Raw genomic sequence first — 25,401 nt, 5'->3', positions numbered from 1 at the left:
AAGAGGGAGGGGGCTTTCAGTAGAAAAATATTCGTTTTGTTTAAAATAAAAATACTTGTTTTGTAAAGGCCACTTTGTAAACAATTCTCAATTCAATGCTAGCCTAATCTACTTCCGCTCAGTTGTTTAAAAACTCTACTCGCTAGGCTACTTTACTTTCAACTTACTTGCGGCCTACTTTAGGTTATAATTTCTTCGAAGTCGAATCTTACACGGAGAAATTTATCCAAAGATGAACCATGAGCCGGTCCAGACACCAACAGAGCTTATTCAAGCGTCTATACATCTAATACAAAAGCTGAGGACTGGAGTAGGTCAGGTTTTCAAAGATCTGTCGGACGGAATTAGTGAGCATGCTGATGAAAATTCAAGCAAAGAGGAAACCGACTCGACTGCCGCTTCTTCATCAACAAAGGATGCTGCCAAGGACAAAAACAGTACCATATCATCTCAGAACCAGAAAGAAGGCTCAGGAACAGAAAAGTCTGAGGATCAGCAAGAGAAACATCGGGCAATCTTACGAACTCTTAAGCGGTCTTTGGAAACTATAAGTCATGATTTCAGGTGAGCAGCTAGCAATTCTAGCCTTGCTAGTCACATGCGATTAAACGTAGAAAGTAGCAATGCCAATCGCCCACTGCGCCTTGGGCCGGAAATCGGCCTCCGCGCGAGGGGTAATTTTTGGGCCGCTCGGAATCAGAAGTGACTCTCTTCTAAGTATAGTTACGGGAAAACTCCTGGACGAAAATAAATGAAGGCCACCTCTATTCTCACCCGGGATGAGAATAGTGCAGGCTAGTCTTTTGGCTATTCTCACCCAGTGCGCGTTCACTGTTATAGCCTAGATCTAGGCCAACAAATTTTGCGTTCACCCTAAACCACAGAATTCTACACTGTGATAACAGAAAAATTGTAGAATTCTGTGCCGTGAACAAACGTTCCATTACAACTGTAGCCTACTAAAAGCGTACAATTTTGTATGTGGGCAGTGGAGAGAGAGAGAAAGAGACAGAGAGAGGAGTAGCGTGAGAACTTCCGGTAAAAACAAAATGGCGACCCACGTAGTTCGGCTCGATTTGAAAAGTTAAATAGCCGTAGCATCTTTGTAGACAACCAAATTAATTTACTTTTGTGTTTTAACATCATTTTTTAACTTTGTTTTGGTCAATTTGAACGTCCACACCGATAGACAGTATTCAGAAAGAGACAGAGAGAGAGGGGGGAGGAGTAGATCTTGCGAGAACTTCCGGGCAAAACAAAATGGCGACCCGCGTAGTTCGGCTCGATTCGAACAGTGAAATAGCCATAGCATCTTTGAAGACGATCAAATTAGCTTACTTTTGTGCTATAACGTAATTTTTTCTTGGCTTTTATCAATTTGATCATCCACACCGATAGACAGTATTCCAAAATGAGGAAAAGCAGGTCTTGTTTCGCACCGGGTGAGAATAGCCTACGCTGGCAAGTCTCACCCGGGGTGAGAGGTAGATCGTTTTTCTATTCTCACCCCGGAGAACTCGGCAACCAACCAGAGGAAAGGTTAAACTAACGACAAGCCAGCGTACAATCCCGAACGATTACTAGAACTGGAGATATTGCTGTGTTTGTGCGAATTTCCTCTGCGGTTCGAAAACTAAATGGAGCTGCGGGTTGATTGCCGACCACACAAGCGCCCCACATTTCTTCATGCTGTAAAATTTCAGATCTCTACGTTTAGTAGATTTTCGTACCAACTTAAAATTACCACCCATCCATTGATAAAACACTAGATCTGGAAACTAGATCACGCATTCCAAACGCGAGGTGCGGCATGCAAGAGGCGCGTGATCACTACGCGGCATGTGATTGGCTGCATATAACCAAATAATAGGTCACCAATGACTACATCGCGGGTTTTCCCGATAGCGCTTTACTGAGTTTTAGAGGGGGTGATCGCCTCGCGGTAAAAACGATGTCACGCAATTCAACAAATTTCACGCAAATATCAATCTTTAAGATCCAAAGTAATAAAGACATTGAAAAAGTGATAGCAGAACTAGATTCTGCACTAAAAATCACATGGAGATGCCAAGTTTCATTCAATGCTCCAATTCATCTTACTTATGAACAGTTTTTCCTCAAAATACATCAAAACATGTCCCACATTTTGGCGATTTTTCCAAGAATCATATGAAGGTCCTACAACATTTTGCAAACAAAAATCCCAATACAGGGTGTCCTGGTCGTAAAGGTCGTAAATGGTAGTAAATTTGCCTTGAAGGTAGTAAACATTTGGTAAACGGTCGTAAATTAGCCTGCGTACTGAGTGATGAAGCCAGCAAGACTTTTCAGTGAACCCTAGCCGCGGTACATGACTCCGTTTTTACCGGTCGCGATTGTGATATAATTATTCATTCACCTTTTCCCCGTCCGAGAGTACGTTTCATGCAAAAAGCCGGCTATGGCGACGGGTGGAAGTGTACGTGACACCGAGGCTCGATCGGGAAAATCAAGATCTACTTTCGCTTTCGTTACCACCCTGAAATTTGGCGTAGATAAACTGATAACGCAACATTTGTAATATGCAGGTTGTACAGTATACCCGCTTTGTCGCCGTGCAAATAAAATTAATAATTACTCGGACTCTTCACCGTACTGTCACTTGTGGGGGTGGGGGGGGGGGGTGAAAAGAAAATACAAGCTTTGTCCGATTTTTAGATTGTCGGGTTCGCCAGCGTGACAGGTCAGTGAACCTTCGCGCGAGGCACTACAAGGTATGGCATCGGTGAGCACCGGCGTTTGTTGGGGTCACCTAAGTTCATTAAAAAGTCGAGCGTTGCGAAGTATAGGACTACGGAGTAGGGCAGGGATTATTGATTTTTTTTTTTTAAGAGACACTCGGGGGAGGGGGGGGGGCGGATGAAGGCAACACCAGAGGACAAAAACTGTAAGCAAATTTCAGAATTTTGATTAGATTTAGAGCCCTCTGCAAAGCGCGCGTTGGTGCAGGCCATGTGTGGAATCGGGATCCTTCATACCTTGTAAGCCGTGTTATCGAAATAAAGTGTTCGCGTTTCATTTGTTGGGTGATAGTAAATTAGAACAATAGTGTAGCTTTCTGTTCAAGACTGGCAGATTTTCAGTGTCACTGCCTCTTGCCCTCTCACAGTTCTTACACCTCTCACGCTGAATAGGTTTACTCGAGTCATTACGTGTGTGTGTGCGCGCGTTGTTGTTGTGTAACTGGCCCTAGAAAATGGAGAAGCCGGTTTTTCAGTCACCTTGTGTATACACATTAGGTATAAATCTACCCCCCCTCCCCCTCCCACCTCCACCAGGGCAGTGCTACTGACTGAAACGTCTTTAGGCCATTCCCAAAGGGAGGATATTACCATGTTCTTATGCACAGTAGAATTGTAAATGGGCTGATTTATCAATGTCATGCTCATACTGTGCTGGACCAGCGTAGGGGGAACTGCTGCCTTTTCTGTCCTCTTCTTTACTATCATCATTTTCCTCTACTTCTTTTGTATGTTTGTCACGCTTGTGAACTACTTTTTCCGGGGTGCCTTGATAGTCGAAGCTAGATTCCCTGTTTGGACTTCTCCTGTTGACATCCACCCCTTGTCGCTCATATCACCTATGCAGTTGCGAGCGCCATAAAAACCTTACTAAAACTAAATCTAGCTGCAAGCAAGCTTGCGATCGTCTGTCTATCCTCCATTTTGTGGACTGGACTTTGTTGTGTGTTCTTTTCGTTCCATATGTTATGTAATAATAATGTATATGTTATTGATGGCGCAAATTAACTCCCTTTTTCGAGCTGGTGTGGGGTTTGATTTGCTAGGTAGTAAATTTTTTTTCCAGGTAGTAAATTTTTTCAGGAAATATTGCTGGACACCCTGCCAATAACTTTTTTATTTATCAATGGATTTTTTAAATTTCAAAACCATAGTTCTTAGAATTTACTCTATTTTCATTTAAGCCCTTTTTTAAGCAATTTGGATGAAAATTTAATTTTTCATTGTCATTGCTATAGAAAGACGCAAACTATTTTTAGGTATGGTGCCCATCTTGTTTTTAAACTTCAGACCAGGATATCCCTCCGATCACGTGACTACATCTAAGTATAGCCAACCGCATGGCACCAAAGATGGAAGTGTACGTTTAATCGCATGTTTGCTAGATCTAGTCTGGGGCTCTTTGGAAACGGAGTGCTTATTTATTGGCCCACAGGGGCATATAAAATTTCCCCTAGAACATTTATTATTTGCCCACAAAATTGCGAGTTATCCCCCCTCAAATCCACAAATGATAATTTTAAATGAAAATACTACAGCAAAATCCCCATTAAATATCAGAGAAATTATTTTACATTATAATTATACACTTCTCTAAGGATTAAATAAGTTAATATTATATTTTACACCTGAAAGTAAGTCAATTTCTACTATAATATTATGGAAGTATAGATCTTGAATGACTCCAAAACCAACAAGATCCCGAAAGATAACAAAAACTCATTTGTGTTATTAAGTAAGGATGCAGAATGCTAATAGTAATAGCCGTATTTATTATTTCTTATTTAATCTTAATATAATCAAAAACTATTAAAGCTAGAGAAAGAGAACGAAAAGTCCTCTCATCTTCAAAAATAGCTCTACAAATTAGTCCATCAATTTTAAATTGAGAATGTATAGTTTTCCAATCTAATGCTAAAAATAAAAAGATGAACAATAGCTAAGAAGTTAGAGAACAAGTTGGGACAAGACCATTATGAAATACTTTGAAAAACAACGCATTAAATGGCCCATGTGGGCCAATAAGCCCCAGCTTATTTGTAGGTAGCGTAAACACGGCCTCGCGAGCACTCGCGGCCTTCCGACCGCGTGGTATCGGTGAAATCGGGGTGATTCCGATCGCTGTTTCTTTGTTCTTTCGCTATAAAACACCAAGTGCCGTACACCTTGTAAAAGTTCAGCTTTTCCTCGTTACAATGGTGTAAGTTGTTTATATGTCCGATTATTAGAAGCTGGAGAGTCGCCGACGAAAGCGAGGCCCCTCGCGGTCGGAATGCGTGGTCGGCCGGTTGAAAAATTGACACGAGTGCATTCAAAGGCTTCGCTGAACGAGGAATGATTAAATGCCGTCTTTTCATTGGCGACGAACTGTAGAGCTTTAAACGGGCTTTCGCGTGGTATGTGTTTTGCCTTTGGCGTCTAAATAGAAAGCTTTTAAAAATACTGTCAAAATGTTTAAAGATCACTTTTTACCCATAATATGTAAAATACCGGCTTAAAAAATATATATAATAAAAGATCAGCTTATTTTCTATTAGAATAAAGTAATCAGCTTGGAATTATTTTACATCAATCCTTCCGTGAGACTCAGAAAGCATGTGACCCCGCACGCGGGGTACACTACAGTATAGAGCCAACTCGCTCGCCGCGGGGCCCGGTGCTGCGCCGGCGGGGTCAACGCTCGGTGTTTTTGTCGAAATAACGACAGAATATCGTGTTTGAGGCGATAAAGTACTGATTTGTAATGATCTCACAGTCTTGAAAAAAATTAGGCTCCATATATTTGTTATAGTGATTGTACTCTGTTAATGTGGAGATGTTTAGTGCTCTTGGTACTCTTTTATTGTCTGTCAAACATGGGGTTGCCGCCAGTGACTGACTTTAACAAATTTGATCAAATTTTAAACAGCTACCATTTTCTTAAAAATTGACTGAGAGGTTAAAGTATGGTACCAAAATGCTCAGTGGATATAGGCCTTTCAAATGGAACTGATACATTTGGCATACAACTACTTTGAAAATTTAGTTTCTGGTACCTATTATTTGCCAATGTGGGCCAATAAGAGCAAATTGGGCGGAAATTGCCTTCCTGTTTGTTCACACCTTACACAGAAGAAACAGAAATGGTTGCATTAGACAAAAGTGGCCATGTAGGCTAAGTGAACACTGCCATATTAGCCAGTAATATTTTTCTGCCTTTTTTTGTATTAAAAATTGGCCGGCTCTATTTCTTCAAACCTTCGGGGAAAATAAACTTGAACTCTATTTCTCTTAACGGTTTCCGTTCTCAAGATTTGTTGATAATAAGCGAATGGAGTGGCCCGTGTGTGTGTAAGGTGTGAACGGTTGGGGGGGGGGGGGGGGGGGGGCATGGAGGGATTTTAAAAGTAAGTACATCTAGTTGACTGTAGAATAGATTTTGAGCCGAGTTATCATCATGAGCAGTACTGGTCATTATGTTGATTGTCTTAAATAAAGACCATGAAAGGCTCCTTGCATCAGAACACAGGGCTGAAAAAATATTCCAGAACATAGAGTATAGAGGTAAAAGATTTAATTTCTGACTGCCATGTGCAAACTTTAACTCTAATACAGTACAAAGGTGTGGAGTTCTTGTCATTTTAAATTATAGTCAAGCATTTATTACGCCGCACAAGTTCAGAGTGGTATAAGGTAATCTAAATAGGATTTTCAGTAGATTATAATATGGAAAATATTTTACACATCTGCAGTAATAACTGTTATTTATACAGTGAGAGCTTAATTTTTGTCACATGTCCAGTGGGCAGGTTCTAAAAGAAACATTTCATCACTTACCTGTTCTTTTTGGGGGGGGGGGGGGAGGGCAGTAAAATGTTGAGCGTTTCCGATATATCACCAGCACTCAAACAGCTTCAGCTGCTTAAATTTTATCAAGATAATTGGTCATCTGCTGTATAAAATACAAGAAAGCCATTTCAGTAGGGATTTGGAATGTCAGTGGCAATGATTTCAGCCATTCCCTTCCTTATAAACCCTGAGCTATTATAAGCCTCAATTATGTTGGTGTTCGATGCACATGCATTACACCCTGCGCAGTCAAAATTAGAATGGCCATCTCATCTCTTAAACTTAATTGCTAAAGACACAACTTTGAAAGGTATGCCTCAGACTGAAGGCCTTCCTATTTTCTAAAATAAAAAAGTCATACTTTTATCATGCAAATGAACAACTAACAACTCATTATGAGAGCCAGGGATGAACCATATCCTCCAATGTCTGCTCGAAACATAAACACAGGGATGCCAAATCTCCAGCTTTTTCCGCTTTTTTCATACACTTGCAAAGGAAAGGGGAATGGTAAGAGAAATGGGGTTGTTGTTTTTTTGCTCATTTAAAGATTTACAAGGTTCGTTTTAGGTGAGATATGATGCTCCGCTCATTTTCAGGGGGTTTTTTTTCAAAAATCATTTGACGTCCCTGATAAACAAGACACTTGATGATGATGGTTAAATGAACAGAAATATGCAATGAATGCATCAATCCCTCCTCTTTTAACTCTTTTCATCAATCCTGAGCCATGAGGGCGAGATTTTTCTTTCATGCTGTTTGTTCTGTCATGGCAAAAGTTTTTCTCTTTGCGTGAGTCAAGAGGCATTATTTTACTTAGGTTTGACTTTGACTTATCCTTCTGTGACTATTTATATTAGGAGCTTGTTATTTGGGGGAGGGGGGTGCTTTGCTTTTGTGTGTGTGGTCTCTGTGAGCTTACCCTGTTGTTTTATAGCTTTGAACATAGAATGTAAACTGTATAGATTATTTTACAGACAGTTTAATTCTCCTCATTCTGTTTCTTTTGATGCATAGTGACTTGGAAAAGACTGGTGGCCACCTTGGACCTGTGCACATGCTGTCGAATATTGATTACCTGAGCCTCGATCCAGTGGATAAAAACACTGTCATGCATCCACAGCTCTTGCAGGCTTACAAATGGACAAACAAGGTCAGCAGACTATTGCTTTTTTGAGGGTGTTCGTTTATTATTTTTGCTTCTTTTTACCTCTAGTGGAGGTTCAGTTGCTGTGTTGCCTATTAATTTTCTGAAGTTTTTTTTTTTTTCAATGTGTTAGTTTGGGGGAAAACAAGAATATGTATGCTGAAACCAAATTACAAACTTTCCCTTCTTTCATATTTCTCTACCTGACTGTTGTCACAAATGTTAATTCTTTTACCTATCACTGCTATGTAAGATCCATTTCAATCACAAAGGTTACTATGCCTACTGTTTTACTGCATCCCACATTGAGTACATTCAGGATTACTTTTGTGTTGCTTAAATAATCAAGAAGTTGATAAAGACTTGGCTTTTTTTTTTTTTTTTTTTCAAAAGCAGTGGGCTAAGTGAACATTATGTTGTATTAATTATATTGTGTTTAATATTGTACTCCACAGATGCATGAGTTAGCAAATCAGGCTTTTACAGTCCTTAGTCAGAACTCACTGAAACGCACACAGTCTCCTTTTTTCACAAGTGCCAAGAAGCAAAAAGGCAGTCTTCCTGTGGCTTGTTTAGTCCCCCCAGTGTAAGTCTGCAAGGACCTTTCCTCTTTGCCTCATGAATTATACTGTAATTACAATATATATGAGTGTGGGACGGGGGCATACAACCTCAGTATAGTAAGAAAGTAAACGGTTAGTAGAAAAATGAAATCGCATTGTATTGTTGAGATTAAGTTTCCTTAATATAATTTTTGTCCACTTTGTGGGTTTTACATATCTTTTATTTCATCATACTTCCCAAAAGTTTATGAGAAATTCTGTCATACTCATTTCTCAAATTGTGTTTAGCACTTATGGAATTAAGCTGAATAAGTTCAAAACACTATATTTTAAGCATTGTAAATTTTGTCATGAAAGTAAAGAAGTTAACCAATTTTTTTCCATCTTTTCAATTGTATTCTGAGCATTTGATTTTTTTCAAATGAAATGTGGTAAAGGGCCTGTCTTTGATGTTCACTGCTGTGAACTTCAGAAAAGATGATAATGTTCTGAGTCTCATATGATGTAGCTGTGACTTATTTTTAATCAGAGCAGGTTGTTTGTTTGTTTTTTGGTATTGCAGGGCAGTGGACACCTTTGTGCATAATCTGGATCAGTCAAATGTGGACATGTCAATATCTATCTCAAGACCACTGGGCAGCTGTGGGGTCATGCAGGTTTGACAAAATGGCTATATAGGATTCACTTTTGTAGAAATCTCTGGAATGGGGTAAATAAGAAATGTTCCTGGACTATTCCATTGATGTTTGATGGAACTTACTGTTGTGTCCGCCTGACAGTATCACCCTCAAGGAACAACCTTTGGTTGCTGTTAGGTGGAGGTTGCCGCTGACTGAATTTTCGGGGAGGGGGGGGGGGGGGTGATCTCCCATCCATATGCACACCTACACACACACACAAGTCCTCATTGAGATTATTGCTGGATGTGGTGTTGTTAAGTCAGAAAGTGACAACATTGGCAAAGTCAACTTTCAAGAGAGCCGATGCTCATTGGCAGGGTGTCGGTGTTCTTCACAGTGGCCGAGACCTTTGCCCCTAGCTAGGAGACCCTTGAAGGAATTAGATCTTGGCGAGAGGGTGTGACCTGAGCTCCTGTACTCTTCATTGTATAATTTTTGGCCTTAGCAGTTGTTGTGAGGAGATAAATAAGCAAGGAAGGATGCATGCACAATGTGATTTTGCCTTTCTCTGTGATCACACTGTATTTAAAGGGTAAAAAAAATTTTGTGCAACACGTTTTATGGCAATGAAGGGTGCTTAAAGAGAAAAAGGTTGCTATTGATTGTTATTCATATAAGAAAATTCTGTTACACAAGCTTGGGTTTCTGTTAAGCGGAGGTTGCTCTTATCTTGTTGCTGTTAAGTGGACCCCACTGTACTTTCGATTTTGCTCTTAATGTTAGTTTTTGTTTTGGCTAACAATCCAGTAATCTTCAAAGTGATATCAGTAGTTCTGATGATCTGATTGTACAACTTGTTGAAAAATCTGCTAATTATTAGATATTCTAAAATTTGAGAAGTTATACTGGAACTTTTACTTTGACAAGTGCGCAAGTCAAAAAGGAAATAACTGCTGCAACGTTTTTGTTGCTACATCACACCGTCGATGATCAGCGTCCGGTGGGGGCAAAGTGTTAATGGGCCCCTATCTCTGCAGACCATACATTCTATATTCTTTAAAGATTGGTTTAATGATGACAATAATGTAATTCATTATGCTCAACATTAAAATAGTTTGATCATTTGAATTGAAAGTGATCTATCCCCTCAGTGTGGAGACACTTGCTCCTTGTTTTAAGGATAATTTTGCTCTAAGCAATTACTTTAATTTTTATTTAAACTAAAGTAACTTTTAAAAATATTTTTTGACCAGGATTTGATTAAAGATCATTAAGAAAATTGTCATACTTTTTATGGCTTTTTATTTTACTTTCCTCTGTGCGTTTGTTGATTTGAATTTTTATCTATTATCTTTCTAGATATAGCTGAGTGTTGTTATAGAAACGGTTCAATTGAATCAATGTACAACTTCTCTTTCAAAGTTTTCCTTTGTTCTCTGTAATTGACTCTGTAGTTGTAGTCGACTTACTTATGTTGTTAAAATGATCAGAGGATGACAGGGCCACGGGTATATTTCAAGTACGTAAGTAAAAAAAGTGAAAAGAAAATCTCTCAGAAAAGCCATTCATTACAGAGTGACACTGCAAGTTTCTCAATTAAGCTTCTTGGAGAGAGGCTCTTCATCTGATTGTCTCCTTCTCTGGAGATGAGAGAGAACTTGTTGGTTGTGGCTCTTGGTATGGTAATGGGAGTAGCCTAAAAACCAATAAGAATACATGTGCATATTCATTCCATTTTCTGTTAGATTGACGAATTAATATATATGTATAGCCAGTGCCTGCTCGTTGAGGGCTATGCTGACATAAGGTCTCCTCAATGTCACTTAATTCCACCGTTTTCTCGTGTGTCTGATCTCCAGATTGACCTGAAGCGTACACTCAGAGCCGTTGTCGTCTTGCGAGGTCTTATGATCGAATGGGTAAAAGTGAAAGGCTTTGATGAAACCTTCAAGACAGAGGATGGTCAGGTATGTCCTGTTGTTAAGCTTGTTTATTCTTTCTGTTGTTTTAATGTCGTGAACATAATGGTTTTTATGGTCATATCCTTGCTGTTGCAAGAAAAACGAGTTGCTCTTTTTAAATCTTATTTTACATTGTGAGTAATGAATGTTGAAGCTACTCATTTTTATCGCAACATTGAGGAGCAAGCATGTCAAAGTACAGAATGTGGAATGTGATATAAAATAGTTTTTCAGAATCTCTATTTCTGCATAGTTATTGGATCATGGAGTCATATCATGTGTTTTTGTTGACATTTTTGTTTTTCAATTTAAATATGATAAAATCAAACCAGGGATGATTATTTTTTCAAAATGCACGCCGTTGACAAAACATGACTACCCTGTTCAATTTTGCCTCTAGCACAGTGTTGGTCATTGCTAGCAATGGGGATGGCGTAGAGTGGAAGGCGCACTCGAGAACGATGGTCTTGTCAATCCTGACAGCGAGTTCGCAAGAAATTGTCATTTTTAATGAAAAGCACATTTTGAACTAATAAATATTGAAATTTTCTTTCTTCAAACTATTGAAAAAAATTAGGGTTGTTTTAAGTATGACTGAGTTGCATTCTAGAAAATATTAAGCGTCTTGCTGTATATGGTTTCTTTTTGTGTATGTGTTGAGATAAGTCCAAAATATTTTTTCAGCCAAGGTTGTAAAGTTGCAAGCTAGGGGAGTGGAGTTCAAAAGAAAAAAAATAATAAAAAATGCCATTATAAGTTCCTTGACTGTTTGTGTACGAAAGGCTATTCCACATTGTTGTAGGAAGCCCATTTTGTCAACACCTCAAAGTCAAAGTTCCCTATAATTCCACTCCTTTGTAACCTATTTGTGTAAAATAAAGAATAAAATGAATGCCTTGTGCATAAACACACAGTTTGATTTTAGATACTTTGGATTTGCTGGGGTTTCATATAAATGTTATGACTGTGACTATAAATGATAGCTGAACTTGCGTGCCATATACTAAGAGTTAATAACCATCACAGAAAGGTCAATTTGGGATCAGTGTAAACGCAAAAGGAAAACTGCATTTGATGGTATTAGGAAGCTAGCTTTTGCTAAAGTTAAAATTTCAGTTTGGACTATCTGTTAGTAGGAGCTTTTGGCAATATACATCCAGGAAAAGATGGCTTTGCGTATTAGCTGCATTTACAATGTCCTTAGATTTTAAAAATGTAATTTACCTTAATAAATGACATTCTTTTGTTTTCAGATTGATATTTGGTCTTCATCAAGGTATCAAGTGTTTCAGAAGGTAAGCATGTCTGATACGGATGCACATTTGTCTTGTTCACTTGTGCTAGTCGGTGACATCATCACCAACACTGCCATGGGTGGCTGCTGGGTGCTCTCGTGTGGTTTGCTCGTTCTTTCCTATCAAACACCTATCGTCCTGATCTCTCCTCCTCCTTTACCCCCCAGGGCGGTGCTACTAACTGAAATGTCTTTTGGCCATTCCCAAAGGGGGGACATTAACATGTTCTTATGCACAGTAGAATTGTAAATGGGCTGATATATCGATGTCATGCTCATAACTGTGTCTGAACTGCAACAGGGAACTGCTGCTTTTTCTTTCCTAATCCTTACTATCATCATTTTTTCCTCTACTTTTTTTGTATGTTTGTCACACTCTTGTGGCCTGCTATTTCCGGGGTGCTTTGATAGTCGAAACAGACTTTGTTCTGTTGAAGCAAAAGAGGTGAGCAGAGTAAGCCTGATTCCCTGTTAGGACTTCTCTGTTGACACATCCACCCATTGGCGCTCATATGACCTTATGCAGTTGAAAGCGCCGTAAAATCTGTACTAAAACAAAATCTCCTCCTTTTTTGTAGCAGCAGCGGCCTTAGAAAATGAATGATAATATTTTCTATCATATAACGTTTAAAGGTTTCAATGTTTGAAAGTTTGTACCCCCTGCTATGGGTTATGTCGATTGTGTGTGCCTTGTTAGATTGAATTTATGAAACTTCAAATGCAATGTGGTTTCAGCCCCAAGAATTTATTTATATCAAAAGAAATATAATATATTATGAAAGTGAATTGCTTCTCACAAACTTCCTTACTTCTCTTAGATCACAGATCATGCAGAGGCAGCATCTTTACACTACTATGCTCCTGCAAAGCCAGAAATCGCGATCAAGTCTTTTGTGGTAAGTTTGTTGTGTGTCTTTGCTCGTTGACACTTATAGGCACAAGCAGGCTATCCTTCATTTTGCCAAAGTTCTAATTTTGAAATCCAAATGGTCATTTGGTAGGGTACTTGGTGAATGCTCTGGTGTGGTTTACTCCTATGGAACACCTATGGACATTATCTCTCCTCCTTTTTATGTTTGTTACTTTCTAGTACCACTTCTAATCTTCAACACTCATATGACCTGTTTGTTTTGAAAAGTCATAAAACTCTTACTACCTTTCCCTTTACTAAATATCATTTGACAAGCTTATTTTTACAGGTCTATACTATATCAATTAAATATATACAATGATACAAAATTTTGTCACAGAAAGCAGAACAGCCTGGTTATGATTCTGACATAAAAATTATATTGTTTAAAAAGGATAGTTCACTTGTGCCTGTAAGTGCCCACATGCATCATTGAGTATGGAATTTAGTCTTCTCTGAAGCAGCCTCATTCCTCTTTTCCCTTCCTTCACAGAAGACTTTGCTTTTTTAGTGAAACGTATTCTACAAAGCATGTTTCATATCATGTTGGTAAAAAATTTTATTTAAATCAATAACCAAAAGTAGACTTTTTTAACAGGATAAAAATAGGATAACTCTAAGCCGTCGCTTTAATGAATCAGTATTTTCCTTCTCCTAAAGAATTTGCCCGGTGTCACTTTTAGATTTCATACCAAAAGAGGGCCCAGGCATAGTGTGTTCACTCTCTCCTCTCTCCCCCTTCCCCTGTCATGATAAAGAGTTAATTATATTCCATGTACTGGTGGTTCATCATATTTATCCCTTCTTCAGTCATTAATCATATCCATTAAATAGTATAAGTAAAGCATTAAAAGATAATTCAACTTTTTAAATCCCTATGTACTTTTTTACTTTCCCTCTGTTGTTTCTGTCTGACTTACTTTTTCCCAGCCCTAAAAGACCATTATATTCTGTCAATGTACTTCTCTTTATTCAAACAAACACAGTATCACAAACAGAAAATCCACACACTATTGCTGGTCACTACTGAGCATCTCCCTGTTTTTTAACTTTGGGGAGGGGGGGGGTTGCTCTGGTGTGGTTTGCTCTTCTTTCCTATCTTACAATGGTCGACTTTATCTCTCCTTTTTTGTGTTTGTTACTCTCTTGTAACACCTCTAATCTTCGACACCTGATTGTGTCGCAAATGCAGTAAAACACTTACTGAAACTAAACTTTGAACTAAGGGGATACGGTGTCACTTAAAGGCACACCCCAGTGACTATATTACCTTTCTATTATATATTAAAACATGTCAAAGACACTTGGGTGACATTGTTGTGAGCCTTAGCACACTAAACACTCCACCACTGGAGTTCCTTACAGCTGATGTGGGGAATTTATGTCTCCTTTTATCCATGCAGCTTTAAACTTAAACTGAACAGCGAACTCTCATTTTTTTAAATGTGGAATTGCAAGAAATGGCTCAATTCTAGAGTAGACTCTTTTTCATAAGGATACTTAGCAACCGAGAACTACAATTTTATAAACTTTAAGCTCAAAATCATGAAGATACGGCTCTGTCACGTTTTAAAGAATATTGAATGCTACCTTTATTTTGGTGGGGTGGCGGGGCAGTTAGTGCCCTTGTCTTCGAAGTGGAAAGTCCCGGTTCGAGCCTTGGTTCAGACACATAATTTTTTAGCCCCCTCCTGTCCAGCCAGCAGTAATGGGTACCTGACTTCGAGTTGGGGAAGTAAAGGTGGCATGGAAAGGAACTGGCCACCCTACCACAATATGCTGAAGGCCCAGGAAGTTGTCTCACTAACAAGGCAATCCGCAATGTCCCAATCAGATGCAGGAACAACATTACTTTATTTTACCTTCATTTTAGATTTGAGTTCTGAAGAGTGTTTTTTTTTCACTTTCTAAAAAGGTTGGTCCCACCAGAATTATATGTATAGTCTAGATGATTTTTTAAATTGTTGTCTATTTCCTGCGTTAAAATCATTTTTTGGTTGATGTTTATATCATTCTGTTTCCACAGCTATGGCTTGAAGGATTCTCGACACTGTTCTCTGCCCCTTGTCACAAATGTGGCAAACATTTACAGAACAACATGCCACCAACCTGGAGAGACTTCAGAAGCCGAGAACCATTTCATGATGTTTGTCGTATGTGAAATATTTTATGATGTGTGAGGTCTACTTGAGTTGTAGTGCTTGTGGGTGACATTAAGTGGCAGATTGGATGTGTATGAGCAAGGGTAGTTTTGGGTTGTTTTTTTTATTCTCACTTCCTTTTGAAGCACTTTCTTTGAGGTTGTCAAGTTGTATGCTTTAGCGGAGTGAGAAAAAGCATTGGTGACCAGGCTGAAACAACACCTGGACATGTTGGTGCATGGAGGCAACCATGATCCCAAGCAGTAGCCCAGGTTGCTCAGAGTATGTTAGTAAAATAGAGAACAAAGCATGATTGGACTACATTTTGCTTTCCGATGATAGGTTTATGGCCTTTACTTGCTTAGTTTTGTCTGCTTTTAAGCATTTTCAAACACAGTAGGATGACATCATATATTTTCCCTTGTGACCACGGGCGTTTTGTTAGCGACACTTGGAGGTTAGGTATCAGAATGGTATTTTGGATTGTCATATTTTCTTTGTAGGGAGTCAGTATTGTACAAATGATATGTACATTATAATTGACCTGTTTGTAGCATATGGCTCATTCAGTGTTTCTTTTAACAGGGGTTAGCGATGATGATTTTTGTTTTACCTTTTTAGAGGTAGCTTAAAATATTGCCAATACTCCCATCCATTCATCCTTATGACCAGGATTATCTCTATAGGAGAGGTAGTGTAAGATCTGAACTGTAAAGGACACATTGAGAAGATGTGAGCGTGCTGGTTTTGCATGTCGGATGTGAATGGTGAAATATGATTTACTAAGGGTAATCATTTTAACATATATGATGGTGAATGTTTAGAATAAATGAACTTTTGAAAAATGTAGGTTGGTGATGTATTATTTTTTAAAGTATAATTGTATATGTTGTATGTACCATTTATGTGTTTTTTTAGATGATCATCATGGCATGAGAAAACTTATTGATGTGAGAAATGAGATGAACCGATTGTCGTTTGCTATTGCAGACATATTTTTACTTGACATTAAAACTAATTTAAAAGATTTTTTGTATTAATTGCCTCTTATTTATGGTGTGGTTGTGTCAATAATTTTCAGGAGAATGTTTTGGCTATTTGTTTCTTTGCTGGCACTAAGTGTGCCTGTGTCTGAAATTGAAGACTTTTCTTTTAAAAAATGGGCTTCTTGGCGTAAAAGTTGTTCTCTTGATTTTTTTTCATTTCATTATTAAATTCTCTTGCGAATCCAGACTCCTTAAATGTACCACCTCATAAACTGACCTTAGTTCTTCAGTTTTGGCTGTGCTTGAGAGTAAGTACATTGTACTTGAGTTCCTGTCTAGCCCTGTAACTGTAAACAGGGCACGCTAATAGGTATATATATAAAGTTTAGTCTTTCCGGGGGGTTTTTCTCCTGGACTAAGATATACACATGCACAAATGGTTACTGCACAATAATTATTTTCTGTCATGATCCAGCACCCTTCTATATGGCTGTGAATGCTGGACAATCACTAAAGACAGTGAAATAAAATAGAAGCAACAGAAATGTGGTTTCTTGGGAGACTGCTAAGACTACTAAGAGTATCGTGGAAGGAAAAGAAATCAAATGAGGTACATGTAGTACTTGATGAAGCCCACGTGGACGCTCAATGTTAAAAACAATCAGGAAATGACAAGTGCAGTTTTTGGGACACATATAGACATAAGGGTCTTGGACATCTAACTCTCACTGGCAAAATTGAGGGTAGGCCCCGAACAACATACTTTGGGAACCTAAACAAATGGGTAAAGGGGAAAGATCAGGGAAACATAGCTTTTTTTTTAGAGCATCCAAGCAAAGGAATGAATGGAGAACCATGATCGCTGATGTCTGTCGTAGATCTGGCACTGGATGATGATGATCCAGCACTGAGGACTGATAACTTGCTCTTAATTATAATAATAATAATAAATTGCATTTTATTTTATAAAGACAGCGTAATTCCACCAGGAAAGTGCCCAATGCGCTTTTACAACAGTACGAAGGACAAAAGTATAGTTCCACCCCCCCTCTCTCTCTCTCTCTCTCTCTCTCTCTCTCTTTCTCTCTCTCTCTCCAGTTTTACTAACATTACATTGAGATTTAGTAAGGTTTTACGGGGCTCACAACTGCAGAAGGTCATATGAGCGTCAAGGGGTGGATGTCAACAGAGAAGTCTCTAACCTCAACGGCACAAAGTCTGCTTCGACTATCTAGTATAATCAAGGCACCCCGGAAATAGCTATTCACAAGATAGAGTGACAAACATACAAAAGAAGTAGAGGAAAAATTACGATAGAAAGGATAAGGAAATAAAAAGCAGCAGTTCCCCCTATGTTCTCTAGGCACACTATGAGCATGACATTGATAAATCAACCCATTTACAATTCTTCTACTGTGCATGTTACTATCCGCCGCCCCTCCCCCCCCCCCCCCCCCCTTTTTTTTTTTTGATCAAGACGGTAAAAAATGAAAAAGATGCCCCATCAAAACATGCGATTTTCAGTTTTTAAACACTGCTTGGGGACTCGTCTTATGTAAAACCATTCCACATCAGAGGTTTGAGTTTGTGTAAAGAGAAGCACCTCGACACGATAACGGCCATTAAGTGCAGAGAAGAAACAAGACGATGGACAAAAACAACAGAGGAAAAAAAGAAGGATCTTCCAGTTGCGCCCTTCTCCCACCCGCTTACACTACAGAACCAAAATACTAAAACGACCGGCGACTATAATATTTTGTTGTCCCCTCTTTGTTATGGTTTGAAAAAAAATGTACCGCTGGATTAATCAGACTTCTTGCTGGCAATTAAAATATTTTCGAAGGGTGTTTGCGAGACAAGCCGGTGTGACATCAATTGCAACCTTTATATTAATATTATACCAGAGACAAACTGTGTACATGATGCACTTTGTCATACTAACAGTTCAAAACATAGATAAACCTAGCTGTGTCTGAGTTACCACTATACACATGTACATAGTAGATGGATATCGTATACCCGGTACGTCATCGTGGTAAAATCAGACGCTTGATAGAGTCAAAATAGGGAAACTGAAAAGACATTCTTTTACGATGTATGGGTAATTTAAACTTTTTTTTACCTTTGATATCCATTTAAAGACACATTTCTGTGTGAATTCTACTGAAAAACGTTAATCAAGGGCACAGAAAATCCATAATATTATTACTTGCTATTTCCAAGGACTCTCAAGCCTTGGTTGGAAGTTACAAAACTCCTGAGGCCATTTGCTCGTCATTCTACCTTTGACACCAGGTGACCCCCACCTCATTCAATCGCAGATTAATTTAAATCCAAAGCAAGACAATCAAATACAGGCTTTAGGTTTATACCAATAACTTCATGTGCTCAAACATTGACGAGCGCCTGATTCTACCATATCGTGACACTTGCATAATATACTTTGAATCACGACTGGGATAATTTAATCATCACACGTGGTATTGCTGTGGCCAGACAGTCAAGGATAGTTAGCTGATGCGAGGCTCGAATTAGTACTGTTTGTTTTTGTGGGTGGGTGGGAGGGGGTTAATTGGTTGTTTGGATGGGGTTTTTAAGGGCTGTCAGAATAAAGGTCAAGAGACTCTTTGGCGACATAGCAGTTATCTCTGATTTTGATTCAACAGAGGGCATGTTCACGGTCTCTTGTCGGTTTGAGTTTGAGTGAGCCGAATGAAAATGTAAACTGCGCTCTCCGTGTATTACCAGAGAGTTTACAGTAATACTAGAGAGATGGCACTTCGCCCGGATGCGCGTATCTGGGTCACCAGCTGATCGTGGAGAAACGAGCGGTAAACAAAACAAACTGCGTCCATTGTTCAAGGCATTTTCGTTGATCACTGACAAGCATGGCTCCGGTTAGCACGAAATGTCAATGGTGTTCTGCTATAAAATGCACCTATCAAAATCAAAATATGAGTTTCTTTCGATTTCCAAAGGATGACGAATATATTTTGATGAATAGAAAAATATAGATCAAAATAATGACAATGTGATTGTGGTCCTACCAGACTCACACTCCATGCACAAACTCAACACACTTCAACTTTTTTATATCAACTATAAATTTGTTGTTTTTTTCCCTTTCTAACTGCCCAAATTTAGCTTGCATTCTACCACTGAAAGATAATAATATGTTACCTGAGTCTGCGAAAAGTTGTCTAAATAGTAAATACAAAGTGCCATCGCGGTTTTGCTACTTTCTTTGTCCGATTACCACCTTTTTTCGGGGGGGGGGGGGGGGGGGGGGATGGGGGAAAGGAAAGGTGTTAAAGATCCTATTACACTCTTTATCATTATTGCTTCATGTGCTTTTCCATGATCTGAAATTGTGAGAATTTAATATTGTGTGTGTGTGTGTGTTTGTGTGTGTGTGTGTGTGTGTGTGAGAGAGAGAGAGAGAGAGAGAGAGAGAGAGAGAGAGAGAGAGAGAGAGAGAGAGAGAGAGAGAGAGAGAGAGACAGATAGACAGACAAACAGACAAACAGACAGACAAACAGACAGACAGAAAGAAAAAAATAAAGAGACAGAGAAACAGATTGACAGACAGACAGAGCGAGAGAGGGGCGTACAGAAAAAGGGAGGCAGAGAGAGAAAGAGGGGGGGGGGGGAGAAAGAGACAGACAGACAGAACGAGAGAGAGAGAGAGAGAAAGAGAGAGACAGAGGGAGCGAGTGGGGAGAAAGCAAGGAGTTTACAGTTCTAAAGCTCCTTGTGAGAAAGAGAGACATGGAGAGAGAAAAAGAGACCGGGAAAAAAAAAGACAGACAGACAGACCGATAGAGAGGGAGAGAGAGATGACAGAGGGACGCTGGAGAACGAGTAGATTTACTGAAAATTAAACCGATTATACCTTTAATTGCGGGTATATTATTTTTTTCAGATCTATAGAGACGAAGTAATGTATCTGTGTCTATTTGTTTATTAGAATGTATGTTAACTTAAGCCAAAAACAAGTCTTACGCCTACAGTTTATGGCCGAGGGAGGCAGGGGGTTTCCTAAAATATGCGATAGAATTCACAGGCCTCCTTCTTTGTTAAAGGTAACTTAGTGAACTAAATAAGGTACTACATTTTCTTATGACATGACAGCATCCCTGAGCATCGCCGTAGCAGCGATCACCGCGCGTAAGTGTTTTCGCGCCGGGCGATACGCGAAACAATGCACTGTTGTTATGGAGCGCCGCCACGAGTGTCACCTCTCTATTACTGTAAACCCTCTCTGGTATTACTATACGTGTATTTAGTACGGAACTCAAACTGAAAAATCCTTTAAAATAACTTTTGTTGTTGTTGTCATTGTTGCCATGTTGGCTTTTTATGGTTACCACCTGTTGGCTGACAGTCCTCTTACTCATAGGAAGGAGCCGTCTGCTCAGTTATTATGTATTATTCAGACTGTAGCGATGGTGAGAATCCCAGATGGGACATTTATTATTTAAGCTCTGATGAGTTTTTAACGGTTCTTTTAAACATGATTGGTGGTTAGCGTGAGAAAAGAAAAGTGAGGGGGGGTCATTGTTTATCAGGCTTCAGTCTATCAATCTTGCCGTTTTTTCTTCCACAAAAAGACTGTCATTTGATCAGTGTGTTTGGCTTCTCTTTACTCATAGTATAGTAAAACCAACGGACATGATTGATCCTATATAGACAAGAAATTCAGTTGGATGTCTTTTCTCTTATAAATACCTATTGGATTTTTTAAAATGATAAAATAAAACAGTGACCATATCAGGACATACAAAAGATATAAATGAGTTCGATTCAGGAGCGGGGAAGTTTTATCTTGTCTCTCCGTCTTTCTGCTAGTATACTTTCTCCTAATCAGGATGGGTTTGCCATGATAGGTAGAGTCGAAGCAAAGGACCTCCAAAAGTATCTGAATTGTGTCTTTAGGGCTGCGAAGCATTTGTAATAATTTAACTCTTACAGGTCGGGACGTCTTCTGACTAGACCCTGCATTATTGTTGCATTTTGTTTTCCCAATTCACCTGAAATATTATCCACTTGCTTGTGCTTGGACTACAACGGCATCCTCAATATATAAAACTAAAATTTTCTTAAAACATTGGTAGCTAATACATGTACATGCATGTGGCTTGAACCTATCTTTTTAGGTTAAAAATGCTAACTTATTTATAAATAATAATATGATTTTAAACAAAACTTGTTGCGTCAAAGCAGGGAATGGGCCCTTGTAAGAGTTAACTGGCTGAGAACCATGGCTCAACATACAAAATGCACTTCTTCAAAGATTCTAGATATCCAACCCATCAAGTTTATTTGATAACAAACAAACGAGCATAATATTTCATAATGATAACAAGAGAAAACTAAGACTTATCGATGTTATCAAAAACCCTGCCGGCAATCGAGAAAACACGTGATCAGCTCATAGTTCATAGACAGACCGGTTAAAATAACACACCCCCAAGCAGAACTGCACTTGGCTCGGAGGATTTCCATCCAGATCTCAATGAGTACGTGCATCTGTTGAATAAATCACAATGCTGTCAATGAGATGTGTCCTGCTGGCGTTTATTTGTAGCACAAGCAGTTATGCACTACCCCGGACTCAGAGTGGCGATGTAAATCCGTATAGGAACTCAGGAAAAACAAAAGGTCAGCCATGGCCGATGCCTTTGTCGTATAAACCTACGCCAACCGTCATTCCTGTGAATGACATCGACTTTCAGTTTGTTAACCTGGGTGTCCATTGTGAGCTGCTGACTGATGCTTACAAGAGGTATGCAGATATCATCTTCGGGAGTCGTTCACGCCGGTAAGTGGCTTTTGGTGTAACAAGGATGGACAGCATCGTTTGTGTGTTTGTATATGTGTAAGTGTTGTGGGTACATGTGTGTGAGAGTGTGTGTTTTAGGAGATTATCGTTATAACACCCATAGTATCTGTTGTTTAGAGTTAGATCAGTCCAGTTGGCCTTTGTGTTTTGTCTAAATGAAAGCGCGCTGCCTGTTGATTCATGACATAGCATTCTCTACACATGTGGATCTACCAGTCTTTGTCCTCTCCTTCTTTTTGTTTTGTTTTGTTGGGGGGCACTCTTGTCCCTTCAAACCCCACCCCTTTCCCTCCCTCCTTCTCTCTCTCTCTCTCTCTCTCTCTCTCTCTCTCTCTCTCTCTCTCCCCAAACATAAACACACGCACACACACGCGCACATACAGCACACACATACTCACAAATTAGACTCATATACGCATAATACTTACACATACACACAAACAGACCCATACATACACACTCACATTGTCCCAATCTCTCTCCAAACAAACGTTGTGCTTAGTTGCTTTTTTTCGGGTGGGGGGGTGGGGGGTGGGGGCGTGTATTTGCTTGTTTCTGTTTTTTCTTCACAAATGCATCGCACATTGCCCAGCTTGAAAAACAGTAACATACCCTCACACATTCATATCAGAATCTTAGTAATATCTCTTGATGCGGTTTTGAACAAAATAGTGCAATAATGTAGCCTACATTGTAGAACAAAATGTACTTGCACGCCTATTACACGGTGTTCAAACCCGAATGTACCCAAGCCTGAAAGCTTCCTACCAGAAACCGAATCACGGCCTTGACGCTTTCATTTTCACATCGTTACGTTGTCGTTGCTGATTGAGAATTTGTTTTGAGTTTTGTCTTGAGTGGGGCTTATTTGTTTTAGCACCCACTCAGTTATCTTATTATATACATGTATTTAATCAACCTTCTCTCTCCAGCTCTTTGAAGTTCAAACCAGATCGAGATGTGGCTGGCGACTCCACTGTTAGTGTTCTTCAAGTGAACGCTATCTCCGGATGTCATGGGGGCCTCAGCATCGACTCGGATGAATCATGTAAGCCGCCACAGGTTGACGTGTTTGTGATAGCAAAGACCCTAGACTACGGAACTTAGAATCTTTGGTTTATTTAATATTAATTCCATAACAGGGGTTTTTAGAGACGGATTCTGTTCATAACTCGTTGCCAGTCCTCAGCTAGGTCCATCTTGAGGTATTCATACTGATGGTCTCCGTCAGTAGCATAACTGATTGCTGATTCTTCTAATTAATCTTCTCTCTCCAGCTTTTTGAAGTACCGAAGGCTCATAATAATACAGTATTAATTTTTTTTAAACTCGCAACTACCGCACTCGTTAAGAACGCTGAAGCCACTAGAAAAATTTTACAATTTTAAAAACCTTCGCAGTCCAATAAACACGCTTTAAAAAAACTCACCGAGTTTCATCAACCATTCAGCTATCGCATAGAGTTACTTCCTGTAGTATTTACTTCAGTGCAGTGGCTCAGTTAATTTTTTGAATGTGTTTTGTGTGCCTGGTCGAGTTGACGACTTAAAAGTCGCAAGCGGTAACGAGCGCATACTGCATACTACGGCCTTGGGGACAGAAGTCGCCGACGGTATCAAAATAGTAAGGCATCATGGTGAAATCAGGCGCTCGGTCAAAATAATGGAATCAAAGATACTGGCATTTTCCTGTCCATTTGGTAATTTTTATCAGATTTTTGTTTTTTGACTCAACACTTTTTAGGTCCATTTAAAAATACATTGCTGTGCATATTCTACAGGAAAAATGTTGATTTAAGGCACCAATAAATGTAAATTTTACAATTTCTAAGGACTCTCAAGCTTTGAAAGTCGTCAAACTTTGGCGCCATTTTCTAGCTCATTTCACCTCTGAAACCAGGCGAGTAGAATCGTTGTAGAAAGGGGATGGTGAGTAGTTATCGTTTGAATTGTGAAAAAATAGCTTGTCGTTCATGTCCTTGCTGGAATGCTCTTTAAAAGAAACTGTATTATTATCCTGGTCGTTTCCCCCTCCAACTATCTGTAAAGTTTTATTTTGTTTTGGGTTGTGGGTTTTTTTTTCAAATAGCTTGCTCTATCAAATTTGCCAGTGGCGGTTGAGCAGGTACTTTGATGTGGTCTGCTCCTTTTTCTCTCGTCACTATCAAACAGATATCGTCCTTATCTCTGCTCCTTCTTTTTGGTGTTTGTTACTCTCAGACAACATCTCTAATCTTCGGCACTTATATAACCTTATTGTGTTGCAAGTGTCGTTAAACCATTTCCTGAAACAAAAAACGTTTGCCATTTTTTTTTTCAGTGAGAGCAAGATGACAAAGGTTTTTATATTGATTCACGTGTCCCAGAAACTGCATTTATTATTTTGTCTCTTTGTAGTTGTTTTTGTTTGTTTGTTTGTTTTGTTTTGCTTTGTGGGTGTTGTTTTTAAATCAATGATCGACCCACATGTCATGCTGAATCGAGTCACCTTTCCCCTGCGTTGAATTATTCTGATAAAATCTTCTTCGAAGTCCGGGCCATCACCAGATTGGAGATTTGGAGTCGAATACAAACTCAAAACTTAGACTAAATAACTCCAATGCTTAATTAATACATGATGTATGTCTCAAAGTCCGACTTCAGGTACAATATCCAATACCCTGTTTATAATATGCAAATGAGGTTGTCGGTAACATTTTTTAAAGACAGGGATTGCGGAAGACGTAAAGGCTTGGGTTTTTTTGTAAACAATTTTTTGCATACATAATTTCCCCACAGACACCTTGTCCATCTCACCGGGCAAGGCTTTGTTGACTTCGAACGAGACATGGGGCGCGATCAAAGGCCTGGAGACCTTCAGCCAGCTCATCTATCAAACAAGTTCTGGACAGGTGGGATACCGGGCCCTTCCATTCACAACTTTATTTACTTCAATTTTTTTTTTAATAGATAGTATAAACAATGCATCGTCATTCTATTCTTTATTAGGGCATAATATTATTCCCTCACTTTATTTTTCAAGTATTATGTTTACGTTAGCCTCGCCTTCATATTTATTCTGTTAATAGCATGACATTTGATTATTTTTTCGAAAGCGTCAATGAAAAACTATCCAAGCTATCTGTGAATGTCAGTTTGTACCCTTGTATTACCAAAGACTTTATATTATTATAAACCTATGTATTGGCTCGCTGCCTGTCCAATACCCCAACTATCACAGTTTTAACGCTCATGGAGGATGAAGCTATTTTGCCTCTTTTACATTTATCATATATCATCAGAGTTGTTACTATTGTCATGGCCGTGGGTGCTGATTTTGGTTTTATATTT

At 39.1% G+C, this 25,401-nt stretch overlaps 2 protein-coding genes across 2 annotated transcripts; both read left to right on the top strand.

Annotated features, from left to right (window-relative positions):
- The first annotated feature begins 94 nt into the window (after positions 1–94).
- Positions 95–16,273, top strand: LOC101856494 (mediator of RNA polymerase II transcription subunit 27). The gene is made up of 8 exons (XM_005092301.3): positions 95–564; positions 7,626–7,761; positions 8,211–8,341; positions 8,881–8,974; positions 10,798–10,905; positions 12,153–12,194; positions 13,012–13,089; positions 15,130–16,273. The coding sequence occupies exons 1-8, from the start codon at positions 233–235 to the stop codon at positions 15,262–15,264; spliced, it is 1,056 nt and encodes a 351-aa protein (XP_005092358.1). The 5' UTR covers positions 95–232; the 3' UTR covers positions 15,265–16,273.
- A 4,315-nt stretch (positions 16,274–20,588) lies between these two features.
- Positions 20,589–24,962, top strand: LOC101863082 (beta-hexosaminidase subunit beta; the record flags this gene model as incomplete). The annotated part of the gene is given in 3 exon segments (XM_005092334.3): positions 20,589–22,051; positions 23,005–23,120; positions 24,850–24,962. Coding segments are annotated over 3 exon segments (504 nt in total), but the record flags the coding sequence as incomplete, so codon positions are not given.
- Between the last annotated feature and the right edge of the window lie 439 nt (positions 24,963–25,401).

This window comes from Aplysia californica, unplaced genomic scaffold, assembly GCF_000002075.1.
Source record: "Aplysia californica isolate F4 #8 unplaced genomic scaffold, AplCal3.0 scaffold00044, whole genome shotgun sequence".
Classification (NCBI taxonomy): domain Eukaryota; kingdom Metazoa; phylum Mollusca; class Gastropoda; order Aplysiida; family Aplysiidae; genus Aplysia; species Aplysia californica.
The sequence above is the reverse complement of the archived record's forward strand: the minus strand, read 5'-3'. Positions and strand labels throughout refer to the sequence as shown.